This window comes from Henckelia pumila, chromosome 4 (genome assembly GCF_033568475.1).
Source record: "Henckelia pumila isolate YLH828 chromosome 4, ASM3356847v2, whole genome shotgun sequence".
NCBI classification, from domain to species: Eukaryota; Viridiplantae; Streptophyta; class Magnoliopsida; order Lamiales; family Gesneriaceae; genus Henckelia; species Henckelia pumila.
In genome coordinates, this window is record NC_133123.1 from 90538367 (window position 1) to 90560626 (window position 22260).

The following is a 22260-nucleotide window of genomic DNA, read 5'->3' on the forward strand; positions in this document are numbered from 1 at the left end:
GTGTAGATTTATCAACATTTGTGAGATCCACTAAAAAAATAATAAACTCACGTATATTGATAAATTTCAACCTTTAAATCTGCATTGAGATAGTGCCTCCAAGAATTAGTGTCTTAGCTTAGCCTAGAGCAAGCTCTAACGTTCTTGTCACGATTGATGAGATGATAATATAATAATATTAATACTTTCTGACTCAATTTTAAACCCTTGAATTTTACATTAAAATATTGTCATCGTACAAGCAGATTTACCCAGGTAACGAACCAAAAGCTTCTAGGTGAAAAGGGATAGTTGAAGATAACATATTTACCCAACATGTAATAAAAATGTCATGCATGGTCACAAGATCATAAAGTGGGGAAATACACCCATTGGAGCTATGATTCCACATTAATCTACCCTCGGGGTAGGACTTCCAATATACAGTCAACAATCTCAAGAGGAACCACTTGATGCGGCTTCCTAAAGTGTCATTTGCCTTCCACCGGAAAAAATAGCGAATCGAACTCCGCGTATCTCTCTTTGTCCAAATGCACTTAAAAATACTCGAAAGTCTTATAGAACTTAGCCCAGAGTTAGGTCTACGTGAGACATGTATGTTTAAATTCTGGGGAAAGGAATATATAGATTAGATTATACTACACATTACACAATTGAATATGACAATCAGTTGCAGGTTACAACATCTTTAATTACTATCAGCTAGCTAGGTACCCCTCTTACACTTCCACATCGCATTGTACACGTGTCTATGGCCAAAATGCTATGTTATACTCTATGGACTACAATATACGAAGCCATTAGTTTTCATCATCGGAGTCGAAGGCTTGTCTCCTCCTCAAAGATGCTATGACCTCAAAACGTCCATCTTTAACTGCAGCAGCTTCCCCAGAGTGAGGCTTAAGTTTAGGCACATTCATTGTACTCAGAGGTGTCGATATACCCTGATTTACTTCCCTTAGTACAGACCGAACGGTAGCTGCTGCAATTGTATCTGCCGCAGCTGATGCCACTTTGGAATTGGTGTGAAGCTGTTCGGGTAATTTGCTATTTAGAGCACTTGAACTTGGCTCGTTCGAAACACCTGCCGAACGATGTGTGCCTGATTTCTGAATGGACGCTACTGCCTCCGCAGCTGTGGACTTACTCTTCATGGATTCGTATTTTTGCATGTCATAGATGAGTTCTTTTTGAAGCTGACGATCAGCGACTAAGATATCATCAATTTCATTTTTGTAATCTTTGAGAAGGATCCTCAGGCATTCCATCAGCGAACCTGTGAGAGGGCTGTTTTTACTCTCTAGCAGCCGTTTTAACTCGATAAATATGGGGATTGTATTTTGGATAAGCCCTTTTCTGACTGCTTGAGTTATGGCTCTTCCTTTGAGAGTAGATGAGGATGCTACTACACTTTCTACTACTTCTTCTTCAATATCAGCTGCCTCAGATGACGATCCACGGTTAGGTTGTACCCGAATCTCTTTGCTGGAGAGAATCAAGAATGCATCCTGTTTCATCAGCATTTTGGGGCCAATTACTTAAGAAATCAACTAGCTCAACAAGGATAACTAAACAAAATTACGCAAAGCATTGAACCTGCAACAATTCCCTATTACACTCCAGAGACCAGATTGTTTCGGCCAGAAAAAGACCGGTCAAGTTACCTGTAGGACTGACAGCCCGGTACTATCCTCTAGAGATAGCAGAGTATCAGTTGCGGAAGCCAGAATCTCAGCACATACTTTAGCAAATGTGGCCAGAAGATGCTCTGGAGCCATTTGTTTCAACAGAGTGATGTAAATGTGCATTCTCTGAGATCTTGATTTCTCATCATTTCCCCTGAAAAAAACATCATTGAAATTAATTATAAGATCTCTGATTTTTCATACAATTTTTTGCAAGGGAATAAAAACATTCCCACCTGAGTGTGAATATAAGACGGTTTTCATTTCGTGAACTGTTGGAATTTTTACGTCCAGTGTGGGCATTGCAGTCATTTAACACAAAAATAGCTTCCACAAAGCTATTATAAGCTAAAAGTGGTGCCTTGGCTGCAAATAGAATACCAAGAAAATGCTACACAGATGTCAATAGAATGTCAGATAACAAAATGCAAGACACGTTTTCAAGATGCTTGTGACCTTTTAAGATATTCCCAAAGAGAAAATCAGCTTGTTGCCTAATTTGCTCTGAATCATCAACTAAACACAGTACAAACCGAAGAAAAAGCACTCCTCTCCACTTCACATAGTCCCTCTGCACAAAAGAAACAATCTCAGGTAACCAGTTCTCAGATATGGATGTTTCACAATTTGAATGACAATATGTTAATTTATACCTGTAATAGCCTTGATAGAAGTATAAATGTTTGCCTTCTTACGAGTTCACATGGATCACGCAGGCACGTAGTAATCTTTGACATATAACTGTTGGCTTTCGAAATCAGATATGAAGAAAATAAAATAAATTCAATGAAAATTGAAACTTTAACTGCAAATAAACTTAGGTCTTACCAGTCAACCAGAGCAGTATATCGCACACAGAAATCTGACATCACTACAACAATATTATTGCGAAGGGCAGCAGAATCACTCTTTTCAAGCTCCTAAAAAGATTATGCATTTAATATGATAAGGTACGGAATCGTAAAGGCTGTGGCCAACACAAAAAAGGGAGTAGCATTAACTGATATCAAATGGTGCCAGTTTCATGTTGGAAAACTTATGCTCAGGTAACTAGTTTAGCTATGAAACTCTTAACATTAAAGAAAGTGATCGTCAAAGATATCCATGTTCAACGCATTTATTTTGCTGCTTAAGCAGTTACAGTACAACTAATTACCAGGACAAATGAGTGTAGACCGTACCTGAACAAAAAGAGGAAGATAGTGCTTCGCAAGTTTAGCATCAGCAAGACAAATTTTACCCATGGTTAGCCAAGCTTGAATAAACAAGGAAGGGGCACGATCCTTTACAGGAGCTGCTGATCCAGGTAACTTACTTGATTTTGTATCAGAGATCCCAGAAGTAATTATGGTGTGTATAACAGGAACTACACTTTTGAAATTGGCTGAAGGGCAGACAATAACTAAGGACCCTATAGTGTACATGGCGATGGTTGCGTGTGTTAATAATTTGGATTCATGTGCAGCTTTTTTTGATCCTGACTGACTTACACCAGTATGTGGTGTGAGGAAAACATTCTCTTTAGTAGCATCAGAAATTTTGGACATGTAAGAATCTAAAACATTGGATGCTTTAGAAAGGAGCTGGTCAGTCCATCTTGTTACAAGCAAATCAGCTTCGTCCGTATTTAAAGCCTTCCGTTTGCAAAGGGTTCTGAGAGCTTTTACATGAGCATTAACCTGGTGCAAGTACAAGAAATTATTCTAAATTCATAAAGCAAGATTTAAAGATTAATGAAGACAAATAACTATGGAACTCAAGAACTTCTATTAAACTTGATATTCAGTGATAAATTTTATCAACATTTACACACTTGGAAGGGACCTTTACAGCAGCTACAATAAAAATGGCATAAATCAATGGAAAAACTTGTTTTAGAATTGGGCCAAAAACATTAACCAGATATGAATTCATTTGGTTATTGATAAGATCACTGTGTTTGCATACCTCAGTTGAGTGCATATTGAACCCCTCAAGTCGTTTGAGAAAACTATGAGCTAGGTCTGCCGCAGGTTCAGGAGGTAACTCAACACAAACATTAGAAATTGTCTGTAAGAGAAAGACACGGTCTCCAATCCAAGCAACAGAATGAAATTCAGTGTCAAGCATTCCTTCATCTGGATCTCCTTGTTCAAAAGAGCCTTTCAGTTCACCAACTGGGTTATACTTGTCAAGATGCTGCAGATGACGATGGAGGAACTCCCAGTCAACCGCTTTTGGAAGAAATGCAGATACTTCCGATAGCAAAAACCAAGAACCAGGGGGTGCAGTCCACTTCTCAATTGGCATGGAATTATTCAACCACCGGATTTCAGATTCACTAATGATTTTTTTGAGGGCAATACAAATACTTGGCTTAAGCTTTTTCTTTTTACCCAGGCTAGAGCAGATCTTCTTCACCCAAGGTACCACCTCTCCATCACAGATCCCTTTCAACAGTCCTAGAACTCCTTCAGGATATGAAAACTCTGAGTCCCTATCAAAGTTATATTTCTGGCCATGTGTATCATGAGGAACAGATTCATGACTTGATGGACGTGTTGATCCAGCCCTTACCACTCGATCAAGGACCAATTCTAAAAATAGGGTCTCACATTCTTCTTGAATGCTAGTTTCATTGTCATTTATTAACCGCGGAACAGAATGCATCCACTCCTTGATAATGAGGCTGTTTGAATATGTCCTAAAGGCCTATATGTAGAAAGGCAGGCTACAAATTAAAAACCAAAGGACCAACAAAAATATTTTACAAATAAAAACCAACAAAGAAGGATAATCAGTAAGTATCACATCATTATGAAAAGAGAGAAAATTAGCAGCATATACAATAATTTCAGTAAAACATCAAGAAAAAAGAAAGAAACTTATCAAAGAATGAAAATAGGAAAAAATAAATCATGCCAGAGGGAAGACATGCTCAAACCCACGCATGTGCCCGTCAATAGGCATATCACTCAAGCCATCAGAACAAGCTACAAAATAATGTTTCAAAGCTCTATTCAGCTAAATAATGTTACTAATATGAGATCATATGATATAAAGAAGGCTGTTGTGAACTTGCCAAAATTATGTTTCAAAGCTCTATTCAGCTAAATAAAAGTTATATTTGTTTTTCTGAAATTAAATAATCTTGAACTCCAGGTTATTTATCATAACAAAAAGGATGAGAGCTCAAAGCCAAAGTTATTGACCTCAGAGATAGCTGAGATAGCCACTTTCCTGATGCTAACAAGTGGATCAGAACAAGCCATGCCTATTGTCTTTAGCAGATCTTCGTCAAGTTCACCTCCTAAAAGTGCAGCCAACTTGGATATCAGTAAAAGAGAAGCCTTTCGAACTGCAGCCTTCTCATCCATACAGCGTTTTTTCAAAATATCATTCATTCCATTGATTCCCCTTTTACCAAGACCCATCACTTCTTTCAACGCTTCTCTGCTCTTATCATTCCCTGACAAAGACACCACTAACTGAGCTAAATTGTTTAATGCTCTAGCTCTAATACCAGCTGTAATATCAGAGCAGCGCTGAACCAATGCGTCTAACAACCTCAAACCACAAGCATTCTCTGTTCCGTTAACCATATTGAATCCCAGGGTGCCACTTAGTGACATCAGCAAAAGAGGAATTATATCCACTGACAAAAGCCTAAACTGGCCCTTCCCTTGGCTCATCTTAACCACATAATCAGCAAACCCAACTTGATCTTCAAAATCTAAAGCTTTAACAATCTCTATTATGGATTCCACTGCCAATGCCCTTGGTTCGGCCCTTTCTGGAGCCTTCTGCACCAAGTACTTCGGCAAGTTCACAACAGCCTTCTTTATATCGCTTGAGGAGTCCCCCAACCCCACCATCCTATTGACCACAAATCCCAAACCAAAGCTCCGGATCTGGGACTTATGCAACAAAATCAGCGAACTCAGCCCCTTCAATACCTCTGCTGCAGTATGAGCCTGATTCCCATGCACGGCTCTCAACAGTTCACCCAAAATCCGTGAGCAAACCCCGCTTAAACTTCCAAAACTTTCCAGATGCCCAGAAAATTCTACAGCCATAGTCAGAATGTCGCAAACAGTCTGAACCAAAGCTTTCAAGCAGTCCGGAAACCGATCCAAGTGAACCAAGCCCAATACCATTTCCAAATTATCAAGAACGAAAAACAAATCTTTAACATTATAACCCCCCTCTTTCCCCTCATTCTCACAACCCATATCCCTTTCTTGCACTCTGCTCTTATCCATCCTAGCATTTCTCCTTCCCTTCTTTTTTGCACCTGGATTCCGAGATAAAGACCCTTCGTTTGAAACCAAAGACGAGTCTTTAAATGCCAAGCGGATCGCGCGAAGGAGGCTGAGAAAAGCCAAGGGAGTAAACAGGGATAAAACAGGAGAATTAGGGGCTAAAAGAAGAGAAATGTAAACCTTTGAAGCTAAAACGGAAATTCTTGGAGAACCCCCGGAATCCATAGCCGAAGAAATGGCATCGGTGAGTGATGTAAGACCAAGATTTCTTGAAGAAAGCTCGGAATAAATATTTTCAAGATCGTTGGAGTCGTTGGTCCCAAGAGCGTAGCCTAGAAGGGATTCCAAATCCTTGAGAAAATCTGGCGAAGCGGGCGGCGGGTTTTCCAGATCCGAAAGAATCCTGCCAATGATTTCATCCATTGTTGAATTTGGAGGAAGCTCTGGTTCTTTGTGGACACACAAAAAAGATGTTTAATTTTGGTCTCCTTCCCGCCTTGAAACTATGAGTTTACAAATATGACTTCATTTTAGGATTAGTAATTTCCCACGAAAGATGGGCAATTCTTTTTATTTTATATTTATATTTCAAAACCAATAATCGAGATAATACATTAAAATAAGCTTATTATTTCAACCGGTGGTCAAATTTTCTCGAGAACATGATGGTTGTGTTTGCGTTGCATATTTTAATATCATTGTGTTGTTGTTTTGCATTCATTATGTGTTTTAATTACGCATTTTGTTCGTATTTCATTTATCGTGTCTTCATAACATGCTCCCGGGTTTATTTGATAGGATGTTGCATTTTGAATAACAAATGGACAGAATTTTGGCCGTTCGATCTGCAGCAGTCAACGGATCGAGCGAGGGAAATGAATCAGGAAAGACTTCGAGACAGAACTACGGCCGCTCGATCCGTCAAACTATACCGATCGAGCGATCGTATGAAGAAAGGCGGACAATTTGGACAGAAAATTTCTCGCTCGATTCGTCAAACTTTACGGATCGAGCGAGACGGGCTGTTTGGGAAAAATTTTAATTTTGAAAACTTTTTTATTTAGGACTCTAGTTTATTATTAGATTATTATTCCGTTTTGTTATTATTATTATCAGACTTTTGGGAGATAGAACACCAAGTATTCTTTGGCGGCTAGGTTTTTATTCCATCTTTTCTTAAGATTTCTTCTATTCTTTTGATTTTTCTTTCGTTTTTCATGAATCGTTGTGGCTAGTTTCTAGAACTTGGTTGAGAAAGACAAGCCCTTGATTTTGTTTGTTAGTGAGATTCGAATATTCAGTGTTTATTTATTATTGAGTATCAAAAGTTGTTCTGAATTATTTCATGCTTGTATATGAGATTTTTGGATTGATCACCCAAGGATTTCGCTATACAATCTATTGCTAGATTAGAATTCAAATTTGTAATTGTTTGAATCAACTAATTTTCTAAGCAACTACAATTGATATTTTCCGCTTGTGAATTTATTAAATTATAGGAACATCACTTGACTAGATTTAATACATCCACTTATGTATGTGTTGTCTAGATTCGTCAGTTTCACTAGTCTGAATGTTATCGTGAATTTAAATCTAATCGATTGTATTGGGTTAATTAATTGGTAAGGGTTAATTTAGAACGCTTGTGTCTAGTTAACTAAGATTAAGGTGAAACAGGTATTTAGTTTGCAATGATGAATATTTGATAGAATTAATTATTTTTAGATAATCAATGATCGAATTAATAATTTCAAGGGTGTAGTCGACCAATACCAAGGTTTGTTTCTCATTGATTTCTTCGCTATAAATTTTAATCTTGCATGTTAGTGATAAAATTTAATTTTAAATTGCTTAAATTTTTAGTAGTTAATTTTCAATACTCAAAACCCCTTTTATTTTATTTTAGAACACACTAAATTTCACTTTTCTCGTGGAAACGATCTCTACTCTCACTACTGCATATTTTGTTTATCTGATTTGAGTTAGGTAATTTGGGCGTGAAACGACTTAGCGCTTCCAAATTTTGGAGCCGTTGCCGGGAAACGGTGTTTAATTTATTGTGTTCTGTTTATTTTATTTTATTTTATTCTCTTTTCTTTTCTTTTCTTTGTTTCTAGTACTTCTCCCATCGTTCATGCTTTCAGGTGACTCTTCTGAAGAAGAATTCCCATACGACCCGGAGAATGAAAAAACTTTGCACAGGCGAAGGAGAGAAGCTCCTAGGAGACAGGAAGAGGACGAGATTCAAACTGAAATTTCTGAGGAAGAGATGGCTGAAAACGCAAATCTGAGTCTGAGACATTTGGGCACTTCTGATCCAAATCAACAGCCTTTATGCATTAATTTTCCTACTCTAGAAAATAATGCTACATTTGAGCTTAAATCTGGACTAATTCACTTACTACCTTCTTTTCATGGTCTCAGAGGTGAGGATCCTCACAAGAACTTGATGGAATTCCATGTGGTTTGCACGAGTATGAAACCTCATAGAGTGACAGAGGAGCAGATCCAACTCAGAGCCTTTCCTTTCTCTTTGAAGAGTGCTGCTAAGGATTGGCTGTATTATTTACCCTCTGGATTCATCACGACCTGGACTGAGATGAAGAGGATTTTTCTGGAGAAATATTTCCCAGATTCTAGAGCAGCAAATATCAGAAAGGAAATATATGGGATCAAGCAATTTACAAGGGAATCACTTCATGAATACTGGGAGCGGTTCAAAAAGTTGTGTGCCAGTTGTCCGCAACATCAGATAAATGAAAACTTGTTAATTAAATATTGCTATGAAGGTTTGTTACCTCATGATAGGAGTATGTTAGATGCAGCCAGCGGAGGAGTTTTTGTGGATAAAACTCCAGTACAAGAAAGGAATTTGATAGAGAACATGGCTGTCAATTCTCAGCAATTCGGCACCAACAGAATTGACCATGAACCAAAGAAAAATAGCGAGGTAAATGTCCCTTCTCTTGAGCAACAACTGATTGAACTGACGTCTCTTGTCGTCAAATGGCTGTAGGGAATGGACAAACTGCGAAGACATGTGGAATTTGTGCTGCAGTGGGGCATGCTACTGACATGTGTCCCACACTTCAAGAGGATTAAGTGGAACAGGTAAATGCTACTGGCAGATTTCCTGACCTCCACAGCGGAAGTATGATCCATATTCCAACACATAAAATCCTGGTTGGAAGGATTATCCAAATCTTAGATATGGAAATCCTCAAGCAAATCAACCGGGACCTCAAGCACAACCGCATAATCAAGCTTACAGGCCACCGTATCCTCCACAACAGCAGCATCCTCAGATTCCAGCACCAGGTGAGTTTCTTGAAAATATAGTTAATGATCTTGAAACTAATACTCTAACTTTCCAACAGGAAACCCGAGCAAGCATCTAAAACTTGAATAACCAGATGGTTCAGCTCTCCACCGCAATCAACAAGTTGGAAGCACAACATTCCAATGCTTTTCCATTCCAAACAATTCCGAACCCAAGGGAGAACGCAAGTGCCATCACTTTAAGGAATGGAAAGGAATTGAAAGTTCAAGAGAAAGAAATTGATTCTTCGTCCAAGAAGGAGAAAAATGAAGAGCCAAAAGTGGATGGTAAAGAAGCAACTCGGGAAGAAGCGCCAAAAGGTAAGTTTCCTCCTCTTTCTGAATATAATCTTGTTGCCCCTTTTCCCTTAGCACTTAAGGAGTCTAGAAAATACGAAGGGATTAAGGAACTCTATAAAACTTTTCATAGATGTGAGGTAAACATTCTCTTGCTAGATTCGATTAAGCAAGTACCACGATATGCAAAGTTTTTGAAGGAATTGTGCACAGCAAAGAGGAAACAAACATTGAAGGGTTTTCAAAAGGTGGAGTTAAGTGAGAATGTATATGCATTGATCCAAAGGAAATTGCCTGCCAAATGCAAGGATCCATGTATGTTTTCTATCCTATGCACTATAGGGAATGTTAGACTGGAAAAGGCCATGTTAGATCTAGGAGCATCGATCAATGTTATGCCATATCCTATTTATGCGTCCTTGAAACTTGGTCCTTTGAGTAAAACTGGAATTGTCATACAATTAACTGATAGGTATAATGCATACCCTAGGGAAGTAGTAGAAGATGTGTTAGTGCAAGTGAATAATTTAGTATTTCATGCTGATTTTTATGTGCTCGACATGGAAAATGATGATCATAATAGTCCAATTCTGTTAGGCAGACCATTTTTGAAAACTTCGATGACTAAAATTGATGTTTACAGTGGCACACTTACTATGGAATTTGATGGTGAGGTGGTAAAGTTTAATATCTATGATGCCATGAAATTTCCTAACAGAGATGATTGTGTTTATTCTGTTGATGTTGTGGATTATAGGCACAAGAGCATTGTGAGCATGCAGGAAAAGACGAGCTAGAGGTGGCATTTACAGCACCCATTCAGCAAGATGATGATGATGGGATTTGTTGCAATGGAGAAGTGACAGAAATTGTGAACATTTTGAACAGTGCACCTGAGCTACCTCAATCAGGTAACCTCGCTTATCTCTCTTTACCAATTTCTTATACTCGGCGTCTTCCATATGTTTTGCAGGCACCAGTTATTGAACTGAAAAAGCTGCCCAAACATTTTAAGTATGTTTTCCTTGGAGAAGGAGAAACATTTCCAATTATCATCTCCAACAGTTTGGAGGCCAAACAAGAAGAGAAACTGGTCAAAGTTCTAAAGGAGCACAAAATTGCTATTGGATGGACCATAGCAGATATCAAGGGAATCAGCCCTTCTACGTGTATGCATAGGATCTTTATGGAGGAAGGAGCGAACCCCTCACGTCAGACGCAAAGAAAGTTGAACCCACCTATGATGGAGGTGGTGAAGGCTGAAATTCTGAAACTCCTTGAAGTTAGAGTCATCTACCCAATTTCTGACAGTCAGTGGGTCAGTCCGGTCCAAGTGGTTTTCAAGAAAACCGGGATTACTGTGGTGAAGAACAAGGATGACGAATTGGTTCCCACCCAAATTCAAAATGGGTGGAGGGTTTGAATAGACTATAGGAAGTTAAATGCCGGAACCCGAAAGGACCATTTTCCTTTACCCTTTAATGATCAAATGATTGAAAGGTTAGCATGTCATTCTTATTACTGTTTTCTTGATGGATATTCTGGTTATTTTTAGATTGCTATTGCACTAGAAAATCAGGAGAAGACGACATTCACTTGCCCGTTCGGCACCTTCGCGTACCGACGTATGCCCTTTGGACTCTGCAATGCATCGACCACATTCCAGCGGTGTATGGTTAGTATTTTTTCTAACTTTATTAAGCATATCTTAGAGGTCTTTATGGATGATTTTACTGTTTATTGTGATTCATTCGAAAAATATCTATCTAATCTTGCTCTTGTCCTAAAGCGGTGTGTCGAAACAAACCTTGTTTTAAATTCTGAAAAATGTCATTTTATGGTTGGGAAAGGTATTGTTTTGGGTCATGTCGTCTCATCTAAAGGGATAGAGTTAGACAAAGAAAAAATTGATATTATTCAGTCTCTACCTTATCCCACTTGTGTGTGGGAAGTGCGCTCTTTTCTTGGCCATGCAGGTTTTTACAGGAGATGCATTCAGGACTTCGCCAAGATTGAATCCCCTATGTGCAAACTGTTGCAAAAAGATGTCCCATTTGAATTTGATGAGTCATGCAAAATGTCGTTTGACAAACTTAAGGACTCATTGAATTCGGCACCAATCATCCAACCACCGAACTGGAGCAAACCTTTTGAAATCATGTGTGATGCTAGCGACTATGCTGTAGGAGTGGTTTTGGGACAGAAATTTGGGAAAGCATAGCATGCTATCTATTACGCCTCGCGTATTCTGAACGATGCCCAATGGAATTATTCTACCACTGATAAGGAGCTCTTGGTTGTAGTTTTTGCTTTAGAAAAATTTCGTTCTTATTTACTTGGTGATAAAGTTGTCGTTTATTCTGATCATGCAGCTCTTCGTTTTCTGATGGAGAAAAAGGAGGCAAAACCAAGATTGATAAGATGGATACTACTCTTGAGCGAATTTGATGTGAAAATCAAAGATAAAAGAGGAACATAAAATCGAGTGGCTGACCACTTGAGCTGTCTGATTCATATTGATGAGGATCTGAGCTTGCGAGAAGAATTTTCTGATGAACAACTATTTTCAGCGAGCACAGCATTACCCTGGTATGCGCATATTTTGAATTATTTAGTTAATAATGGGTTTTCCTCTGAATTTTCCAAGGCGCAGAGAGATAAGGTTCGAAGCGATGCTAAGTACTTTGTGTGGGATGACCCATAATTATGGATTATGTCTTGAAATGGGAGGAAGCTAAGGCCACCCGTACTAACGATTCTAAAGTGGTTGCAGAGTTTATCAAGCATAATATTTTATCTAGGTTTGGGATTCCAAGAGCCATCATTAGTGATAGAGGAACACATTTTTGCAATCAAACTGTGGCGAGTTTGCTGAAGAAATATCATGTAGCGCACAAGATCTCCACTGCATATCATCCACAATCCAATGGCCAAGCTGAAGTTTCGAATCGAGAATCAAATCTATTCTAGAAAAAACAGTGAATCCTACATGGAAGGACTGGAGCTTGCGATTGGATGATGCTCTATGGGCCTACAGAACCGCGTTCAAGACGCCAAACCAACATGAACTGACCCACCTAACATCTAACCCGACCCGGGAAGACCCTGACTGAACCCCTTGACCTCTGCCCAAACCAAACCAATCCAACCATAGACCCATCTCACGCGTAGGATGAGCAGCCCGCCTTCTCACATTCATGTCTCCTGCTCCGGCCACCTTTGGATGGAGCTCCGCCGTCCAGACCCTCCCAAGGTCTTAGCTGGCCTAATGAACCTAACCATGGACTGACCAAGTTAAAACACAAATAATCCCACTAAATAATCTTATATAAACTTGGAATTTTTGGAATAAAAGTTTATGGGTCTTTTAAAGTCTTTTAAAAGCCTCTAAAAAGGCTTATATTTGTGAAAAACGGGCTTCTATACATATATATATATATATGTATATAGATATATTAAAACTCTTATTTTTTGAAAATAAAATTTTAAAATACTAAATTATGGCCCTTGAAAACCTTATTAAAATCTTTGATGAAAAATCTCCATTCCATTCGTCCACAATCCCGTCTACGCGATCAAAAATTGACTTTTTTAAAATAAATTCATAAATTCCATAATAGCGGGTTAAATGCTTTAATAACATTTAAAACATCCAAATAAATCACATAAGACATATAATAGCGCATAAAATCATTTAACCTCTTTTAAACTTATTTTTAAATCATTAAATCCCCTAGTTATATATGCGGGTTTACGTTACAAATTTCCGGACGTTACAATTCTCCCCCCCTTAAACGGAATTTCGTCATCAAAATTGCAGTAAGCACCGAATAGATCTGAAATTTCATCCACTGGACCTAATAAAGAGTATCAAAGCAATGCTAAAAATAAATAGACAATACTAGACGAAAACCTAATCTATAATCTCTCCATCGCCCGAGGTTTCATCTTTCGCTGGGATTTCCTCGGGGTCCTCTTCAGCTTCCATGATTGCTTGTTGATGTTGCGCAACTCATCACGACCTTGCACCATGTTTAGCAACTCTTGCACTTGGTTTTGTGCATGAAAGTTTTGAGTTTTGAGGGCTTGCACTTGGCCTTCTAATTCTTGTATGTGTGTATCTGACTAGTGTCACCAATGGGCTTCATTGCGTGCAGCCTGTTGGACCGCGATTCAAAATTCCTTCATTTTTAGTCTTTCCCAGATTGTCCCGTTCCTCATACTCAGTAATAGTAGTTAGGGACAACTCTATATTTCTTTTTGTCTTCCCATGCTCCTCTTTCTCCTTATGAAGATAGTAAGCAAGTCTTTCTACGTCGGCTTTGAGGTGATTCCTATGTTCCTCTATCTCGCTTTTGTTCGCCTGCAACGTCTTCATGTTCTCGATCAGTTCCTATTTCGCACGTTTCTCAACATCCAATGAAGGTCTGAGTGATCCGATGACTTGATCTTTATCTCAAATAACATTCTGGATATCCTCGTGTGTGATGCATTTCGGAGACATACTGTAACCCCAATAACCCCTCACGTAACCACAATGCATAACTAAGTATTTTTAACTCAAAATTTTCATAATTTAAAATTCTCATAACATAAGTTTTCATAACATAAAATCATTGAAAACATATATCATGTGTCTCATACGTAAAAACATACTTAAAACATTTAAAAACATACAAACTGGCAGTGCGGTTTCTGAGCTCCACGTAGGACGCTAGTCACCCTCCAAGGAACTTGGCTCTGATACAATTGAAACGACCCAAACTACTACTGATTTTTTTTATACTTTAAAATAATAATACTATATATATATATATATATATATATATATATACTCAAAATAATTTTCCATAAAATAATATACAATATATAAACATCTATCACATGAAATTAAAAACATTAAACACTTAATCATGATAAAGTTCCATGCATGAAAATCTCATAACATAATACTTAAATAATATTCTTACATCAATCCATGCATACTTAAAATATCTCATACTCAAGAAAATCCATAAAACATTATTAATGTGCGGAAATTAAGACTGTCTAAACTCAAAACATTAATATCTTAAGAAAGATATGGTCACGGGTACTAGATGCTGCCATGAATGCTCATACGCACTCGCCGTCAGTTGGGATAACATCCTCAATAGGCTCTTGCTCACATGCACCATTTAAGTCTAGTGAGCCTAGAGGATCAACACGCTCTATCCATATATAACAACATGAAATCACACACAAGCACATATATTATAAAATATCATGAATATACTTATACATGCATGATCTTAAAAACATTACATAATGCTGCATCTTAAACATCTCATCGACATATCTCATCATAAACATCATCATCATAAACTTTTTTCTTAATAATTCGCATGACATGGCATGTCTTAAATTCTTGAAACATGATAGGTTGTATCCATGATGGTGGCCTTAAACATAAACGATTGATCAAATCATAGAAACCAACATACGTGGCAGTGGCGTATCCAGCTCTATGCTGCCACTTCACCAGGGCTTGCCCCGGATCCATAATCTCGTAATCATAAACATAAGTGGACAAGGCTCGAGGCTCTAGAATCCCATACCCAATCCCGTGCTTTCCACACTCACTTCAACTTCCATAAAATATTTTCTTTACATGCCCTTAACATTACATTAAAATACTTCTTTCATGATGCATGAACTTAAAATTCATTAACTTTTCTTTTTTCCATGAAAATTGGCTCGTAATCATAACATAACATAGATTCATAAAACAAGAACTTAAAAAAAATCATATTTTTCATTATCCTTAAAATAATTTTTGCCCATAAATATATATTTAATTATTTTTCATGAAAATCATGCATATATATAAATAATACACATATATATATATATTAAATATATATTTATGGACTATTTTAGTTGTCACGGGCTCAATAGATTGGACTGCTCCTTTACTTAAGCCTATTAAACTAGACTGGTTCATAAACACATAACCCGGCCCATTAATACTTAGCCCATCACAACTAAGTCCGATTACTCTCTTGGATCACTAGGCCCAATACAACTAATGAATCAACATAAAATTATAATTTAAGCCCATTAAACAACTAAAACTCTCAAGCCCATCAACATAACTTAATATAATACTTAGGCCCACAAATAAATTACCCGAGCCCGAACTAAACTAACCCGAACCCAAACCAACATGAATTGACCAATCTAACATCTAACCCAACCCAGGAAGACCCTGACTGAACCCCTTGACCGCTGCTCGAACCAAACCAATCAAACCATAGTCCCATCTCACGGCCAGGATGAGCAACCCGCCTTCTCACATTTTTATCTCCTGCTTCGCCCACCTTTGACCGGAGCTCTGCCGTCCAGACCCTCCCATGTTCTGGCGGTCCCAACAAACCTAACCATGGACTGAACCACCCCTCACATGGCCCGAACGAACAACTCTTCCAGAACCCTCTTGCGCGCGACCTGCACTGCCACATCCCACACATATGATTGGTCCTAACCTTCCTAGACCCCTAGGGACCCTGCCTTGACCCGTGGACACTCTGGAGCAGCCCCCCGTCGACAGTCATGATCAAAACGTGAGAAACGTTTGAGCTTCAACCATAAAAATGTGAAAACATGCATGAATTCATAGATTTTATTGTTCTAAATCACATACACATGCAACATCATATTTTTTATGCATAAATCAGTGTAATATGACTTAAATGGTGAGCAAGAAGGGATTAAAAACGTTCCTTTACGTTAAATACACTCGAATAAATGTTACCGACGTGTAGATTGCTCTCCGGGACGAACGACACATTAAATCCTTGATTTTTCTTCAAAGAATTCGTGTTATGTGTGTGTGTAGTGAGGGGGAAGGGATGATGCAAGTCTGATAGAGGCGGCTGGATGAAAGAAACGTGAGGTATGGGATGGAATGAGGGCCAAAGTTTTCTATATGTTTGTGTGAAAATGGGCCGGGTTTTGATTAAATGGCTAACCAAGTTAAAACATAAAAAAGCCCACTAAATAATCTGATATAAACTTGAAATTTTTGGAATAAAAGCTTATGGGCTTTTTAAAGCCTTTTAAAAACCTCTAAAATGGCTTATATTTATGAAAAAACGCGCTTATATATATAATATATATATTTATATATATAAACTCTTATTTTCTAAAAATAAAATCTTAAAATACTAAATTACGTCCCTTGAAAACCTTATTAAAAATCTTGGATGAAAATCTCCATCTCGTTTGTCCACTGTCCCGTCTACGCGATCGAAAATTGACTTTTTTAAAATAAATTCATAAATTCCATAATAGCGGGTTAAATGTTATAATAACATTCAAAACATGAAAATAAATCACATAAGACACATAATAGCGCATAAAATCATTTAACCCATTTATAACTTATTTTTAAATCATTAAATCCCCTAGTTATGCATGCGGGTTTACGTAATGAATTTTTGGGCGTTACATAGGTGATCCTGGGTCGGGTCTCTACATTTATGGTATCAAAGAATTCATGGTATTTTGGGACATAGTATGAATTTTTGGATTTTGATGTGCGTTAATTATTTCAGATGGCCGGTAGGGACGATGAGAGCCATGGAAGTGTGGGTCGTTGGGGAGACGATGATGCCCACAAATGTCCCCGTGGACACCGCCATCACCGCAAGGGTCGATGCCATTTCGAGATGCACAAGTTCTTGAAAATGGGGCGAAAGCCTTTGGTAGGAGGCGAGACTCCAGAGGCTACCGAGGATTGGCTAGAGCGCATGGAGAGCTGTTTTCGTTTCCTTTACTGCTCCAAAGAGCAGAATATAGAGGCTGCCAATTTTCTGTTGGAGGGTAGTGCACGCAAGTGATGGAGATCTGCGTCTTCATAGTTGCTCCAGGAGCAGGGGCACGTGTTGTGGGCTGATTTCCGTAGGAAATTCATGAAGTTCCATTTTCCTCTATCCCTTCGTCACGCGAAGTCGATTGAGTTTCTTGATCTGAAGTAGGTGTCCATCACCATTGATGAATATCAGTAGAAGTTCATCAGCATGTTACCGTTTTGTTAGCACATTGGCGCTAGTTTGAGACAAAGTATGACCACTTCTTGGAAGGTTTGAATCACGAGATCTTCATCTAATAAGTGTCATTTTTTTTTTATTGTTGTGTGATAATTTTTAGTCCATTTTGCATGGTTTTTACGTAGTTAGGATCATTCATGTTTGATTATTCTGTTATTCATGCATTCGGCCTACTTCTTGAGTTTTTTTGGTTAAAATGTAGGTATTATGAAGAATTTTCGGTGTTGGGACGGAAAATTTTGCTTTCGAGCCATCACTATTTCGTGCTCCAGTGTGCAAAGAGAAAGTTTCGATGCGAAGACAGAAAGTTTTGCGCTCGATCGGATGATTTTACCTGCTCGAGCGCGTCCGAGCATAAAGTTGAGAGCTCAGACAGAAGATTTCATGTTCGAGCGGAGGGTTTTACCTACTCGAGCACGCCTAAAGAAATTTTTAAAGACAAAGTCAGAAAGTTTCGCTCTCAAGCGGGCAGATCTTGCGCTCGAGCGCGCCCGAGATAAAGAAACAAATATTTTGGCGGGATTTTAAAAATAAAGGATTCTAGGGCGATAAATAAAAAATTTTACACTAAAAAATAGGAACAGAAAACACACGTCAAAAACAAGAGAGATAGGCGACTGAAGAACGGATGGAGGCAAGAGAAGAAGACTCGAGACTTCGTAGCGTTTTCTGAATTTTTTTCTTTTACTAGTGTATCGTTATTGCTTTTGGGAACAAATTGTTTTGTTTTAATTTTTTGATCAATTTCAGTAGCTAAACTTCATAAAACTCATGTGTGATTGAGATTTGGACCAATTATTTCTTTTATTCTATGTATACTTGATTGTATAATTGTATTCCTTTTATATGTTGAAGCGTAGCTAAATACTTCATAAATTTATATTTTATGTATGACATTGAAAGGTGGATTCATTATTAGAACGAGTGACATAATCCTTGGACTTACAATACGTATAGATATATGGTGTTGAATACATGTTGATAGCCATAGTCTAATAGGTCGAAAGTTATGAGATTTTAGGGAGCGTCATGCAATTAGTAATGATAAATAATCAAAGGCATTTGGTTATTTCATTAAATTGAATTAGGTTGAGATATCTCAAGAAAGAGTGTTGATAGATTAGAAAATCTTGTCAAAAGTGAGAGTAGAATTTGAAGTTTAATCGTCCAAACCAATATTACAAGGTAGATGAACACATTCCAACAAACTTCATTAATATATAAATTTCTAGAATTTGTTCTAGTGTTAACTTTTGTGTGATTCAATAATTGTTAGTTTACTTAATTTTCTTACTTATAAAAACTTCTCAAAATCTTGGTGAACTTTGGTTTGAGAATTTATATAAGCAAATTATTGTGTGATACAGTCTCTATGGATGATATTCGTACTCTCATACATTATACTATTACTTGACTTGTGCACTTGCGATACATTCGAGCTAAATTGACATATACTCATACTGATTTTCCATGGTGGCATTTGCTCAAACAATTTTTTGGCGCCGTTGTCGGGTACTGTTAATCACTTTAATTTTTCTTATACATTTTTCTTTATACCAATTTGATTACTATTCTCATACATAAATTTTGGAACCGCATATCGTGCATGCTACAATCATCCAACTCGGAACTCGTACCTTTTGATCCCGAAATCGAGAGAACTTTTCGTAGGAGAAGAAGGCAACAAAGAGCAGCAATGGTAGAGAACGAACCACCGCACATCAATGGAGGCGACAGAGACGCTGATGCACCACCTGCCTATAGATCCATGATGGATTGTGCCTTACCATCTATTGAAGATGCTAGGCCAAGCATCATTAGACCAAACGTAGTAGCAAACCAGTATGATATAAAGTCTGCCATAATCCAGATGATCCAAAACTCAGTCCAATTCGGTGGAACCACAATTGGCAATCCAAAAGCTCAAATTGCGAATTTCCTAGACATTTGTGATAATTTCAAGCATCAAGGAGTTTGTGATGAAGTTATTTGTTTGCGTTTATTCCACTTTTCACTGAGAGATAAGGCTAAAGAATGGATAAATAATTTACCTCCAGGTTCTATCACAACAAGGGAAAATTTGGCAAAAGCATTTCTCACCAAGTATTTCCCTTCCTCAAAGTCGATGAAACTGAGAACCGAAATCACCACTTTTGCTCAAGGTGTACAAGAATCACTGTATGAGGCATGGGAGCGCTACAAGGACTTGCTGAGGAGATTCCCGCATCATAAATTGTTTGACTGGTTTTCGGTACAATATTTTTACTATGGTCTATTGCATGATAATTGCACCATGTTAGATACAACCACAGGTGGAAATCTCCTGTGTAAATCACCAGAAGATGGGCATGAATTATTTGAGGAAATGGCTTCTAGCATCTACCATCCTCAATTTGAGAGGAATACGTTACGAAAATCTGTTGGAATCCATCAAGTATACACGTTCACTTCAATGGCAGCTCAGCTGGAGGCCATGAATAACAAGATTGATAGTTTGAGTGTAGGAAATTTTGCGATGCGCATTCAAGAGGTGTTCTGTTACACATGTGGAGGTGAACATTTCACTAAAGATTTTCAAATTGGGAATCCCTTCTATGTACCAGACGGAGCACCGATGAACCATGTAGGAAGCCAAAATCGCCCTAGGAATGACCCATGTTCGAATACATATAATCCGGGGTGGAGGCAACACCCGAGCTGTTCATGGGGTGGACAGAATAATCTGCCGTATAGGAATCAGAATAATGGAAAACAACCTCAAGAGGAGAAGTCAATCTTAGAGCAAATTTCAAAAGTTCATATCATCCACTGAAACAAGAATGCAAAACCAAGATGCATCTATAAGAGGTTTGGAAAATCAAATAGGGTAGCTAGCAAAAATGATATCAATTCGAGAGCCAGGGACCTTGCCAAGTGACACTGAGACAAATCCAAAGGAGCAAGTCAAGGAAATTGAGTTGCGAAGTGGTAAGAAATTAGAGACTGAGGTGACCAAACCAAAAGAGAATCGAGATGATGGAACACCAGAAACATCAAAGGTAAGTTATCTGACCCTACATAACCACCCATCGTAGAGTCAAATATTGCTATTCCTCCCTTTTCCTGCAGCATTTAAGAAAGCAATGATTGATTCCCAATTTTCAAAGTTGCTTGAGGTGTTCAAAAAGTTGCATATCAATATCCCTTTTGCCGATGCCTTGATGCAAATGCCTAGTTATGCAAAGTTCTTGAAGGATATTCTCTCCAACAAGAGGAAATTAGAAGATCATGCATTGGTAAGCTTAACAGAGAACTGTTCCGCTCTAGTTCAGAACAAGATACCTCCGAAGCAAAAGGATCCAGGGAGTTTCTCTATCCCTTGCATGATTAGTGATATTCATTTTCGTAAAGCCCTGTGTGACCTAGGTGATAGCATTAATTTGATTTCAGATTCTATTTTTAGGAAACTGGGGCTAGGAGAACCAAAGTCGACAAGAATATCATTGCAATTGGCGGATCGATCTATAATATATCCAACGGGGGTGATAGAAGATGTGCTCATGAATGTAGACAAATTCATATTTCCGGTGAATTTTGTAGTACTTGACATGGAAGAGGATTTGGACATGCCACTTATCTTATGAAGACCTTTGTCCAAAAAGGAGAGCTGATGCTGAGAGTAGGAGATGAAAAAATTTCTTTTGATGTTTTTAATGCGCTCAAGTATTCACAGTTTGATGAAGAATGTTTCAAGATTGATGTCATTGATTCTCTTGTCTACAACTTTGTGTAAGATGCATTGAAAGAACCGTTGGAATCCGCACTCACAAACACCCTATAGGATGACGACATCGACGAGGGAAAGAAAGAGATAACAGCTTATTTGGAGGAAAACCCATCATTGAAGAGGCGAGCTCGGCTTAGGCTTGGAGATCTGGGAGAGAGAGGAAGGATTTGGTCCTTCCAAAATTGAGCATTGAAGAACCACCAACACTTGAACTCAAACCCTTACCTCCTCATTTAAAGTATGTATTTTTGGGTGAAAACAATAACTTAACTGTTATCATCTCTTCATCTCTGACAGATATATTGGAGGCAAAGCTGTTGAGCGTTCTCAAAGACCACAAGAGTGTGTTTGCCTGGAAGGTTACAAATAGTAAAGTAATAAATTTCTCCGTCTGCATGCATAAAATCTTGATGGAAGAGAGATTTAAAATACTATGGTCCATCATCAGAGAAGACTCAACCCAAAAATTCAAGAGGTAGTAAAAGCTGAAACTATCAAACTTCTGGACGCATGTATTATCTATCATATCTCTGACAGCGCTTGGGTAAGTCCTATTCAGTGTGTACCGAAAAAGGGTGGTATAATCGTGGTAAAAAAATGATCAAAATGAACTGATACCAACTAGGATGTTTATGGGTTGGCGGGTATGTTTTGACTACAGAAAACTGAATGATGTGACCCATAAAGACCATTTCCCTCTCCCATCCATTGATCAAATGTTAGAGTGACTTGTTAGTCATGAATTTTACTGCTTCTTAGATGGGTACTCGGGGTATAACCAAATTTCAATTGCACTGGAGGATCAAGATAAAACTACGTTCACTTGTCCATACGGTAATTTTGCTTATAGGCGCATGTCTTTT

General features: G+C 38.1%; 3 protein-coding genes and 1 non-coding gene across 4 annotated transcripts; 2 read left to right on the forward strand and 2 right to left on the reverse strand.

The window, feature by feature from the left end:
- Positions 1-679: 679 nt before the first annotated feature.
- On the reverse strand, positions 680-6389 carry LOC140865220 (condensin-2 complex subunit CAP-D3). The gene is made up of 9 exons (XM_073269785.1): positions 4877-6389; positions 3633-4376; positions 2867-3364; positions 2514-2605; positions 2339-2426; positions 2142-2256; positions 1922-2051; positions 1665-1839; positions 680-1508 (listed from the first exon to the last, which is right to left on the reverse strand). Exons 1-9 carry the CDS (start codon positions 6347-6349, stop codon positions 801-803), a joined length of 4023 nt encoding a protein of 1340 aa, XP_073125886.1. The 5' UTR covers positions 6350-6389; the 3' UTR covers positions 680-800.
- Positions 6390-19327: 12938 nt separating this feature from the next.
- Positions 19328-20443, forward strand: LOC140861403 (uncharacterized). Its single transcript, XM_073264425.1, has one exon. The coding sequence runs from the start codon at positions 19328-19330 to the stop codon at positions 20441-20443; it is 1116 nt and encodes a 371-aa protein (XP_073120526.1).
- LOC140870077 (small nucleolar RNA R71) lies at positions 19760-19866 on the reverse strand. The gene has a single exon (XR_012147058.1). It is a non-coding gene; the product is annotated as a small nucleolar RNA R71 (small nucleolar RNA).
- A 67-nt stretch (positions 20444-20510) lies between the features above and the next one.
- LOC140861404 (uncharacterized) lies at positions 20511-21254 on the forward strand. The gene is made up of 2 exons (XM_073264426.1): positions 20511-20669; positions 20778-21254. Exons 1-2 carry the CDS (start codon positions 20511-20513, stop codon positions 21252-21254), a joined length of 636 nt encoding a protein of 211 aa, XP_073120527.1.
- Positions 21255-22260: the final 1006 nt, after the last annotated feature.

Bases quoted from the DNA above. Each gene is read 5' to 3' on its own strand.
- LOC140865220 (XM_073269785.1), bottom strand. From the start codon at position 6,349: ATGGATGAAATCATTGGCAGGATTCTTTCGGATCTGGAAAACCCGCCG. The intron at 4,377-4,876 runs GTCAATAACTTT...TTCTACATATAG, and splicing joins CTATCTCAGCTATCTCTGAG to GCCTTTAGGACATATTCAAA. The intron at 1,840-1,921 runs GTGGGAATGTTT...TGTTTTTTTCAG, and splicing joins CGTCTTATATTCACACTCAG to GGGAAATGATGAGAAATCAA.
- LOC140861403 (XM_073264425.1), top strand. From the start codon at position 19,328: ATGGTAGAGAACGAACCACCGCACATCAATGGAGGCGACAGAGACGCT.
- LOC140861404 (XM_073264426.1), top strand. From the start codon at position 20,511: ATGATATCAATTCGAGAGCCAGGGACCTTGCCAAGTGACACTGAGACA. The intron at 20,670-20,777 runs GTAAGTTATCTG...CAATTTTCAAAG, and splicing joins GAACACCAGAAACATCAAAG to TTGCTTGAGGTGTTCAAAAA.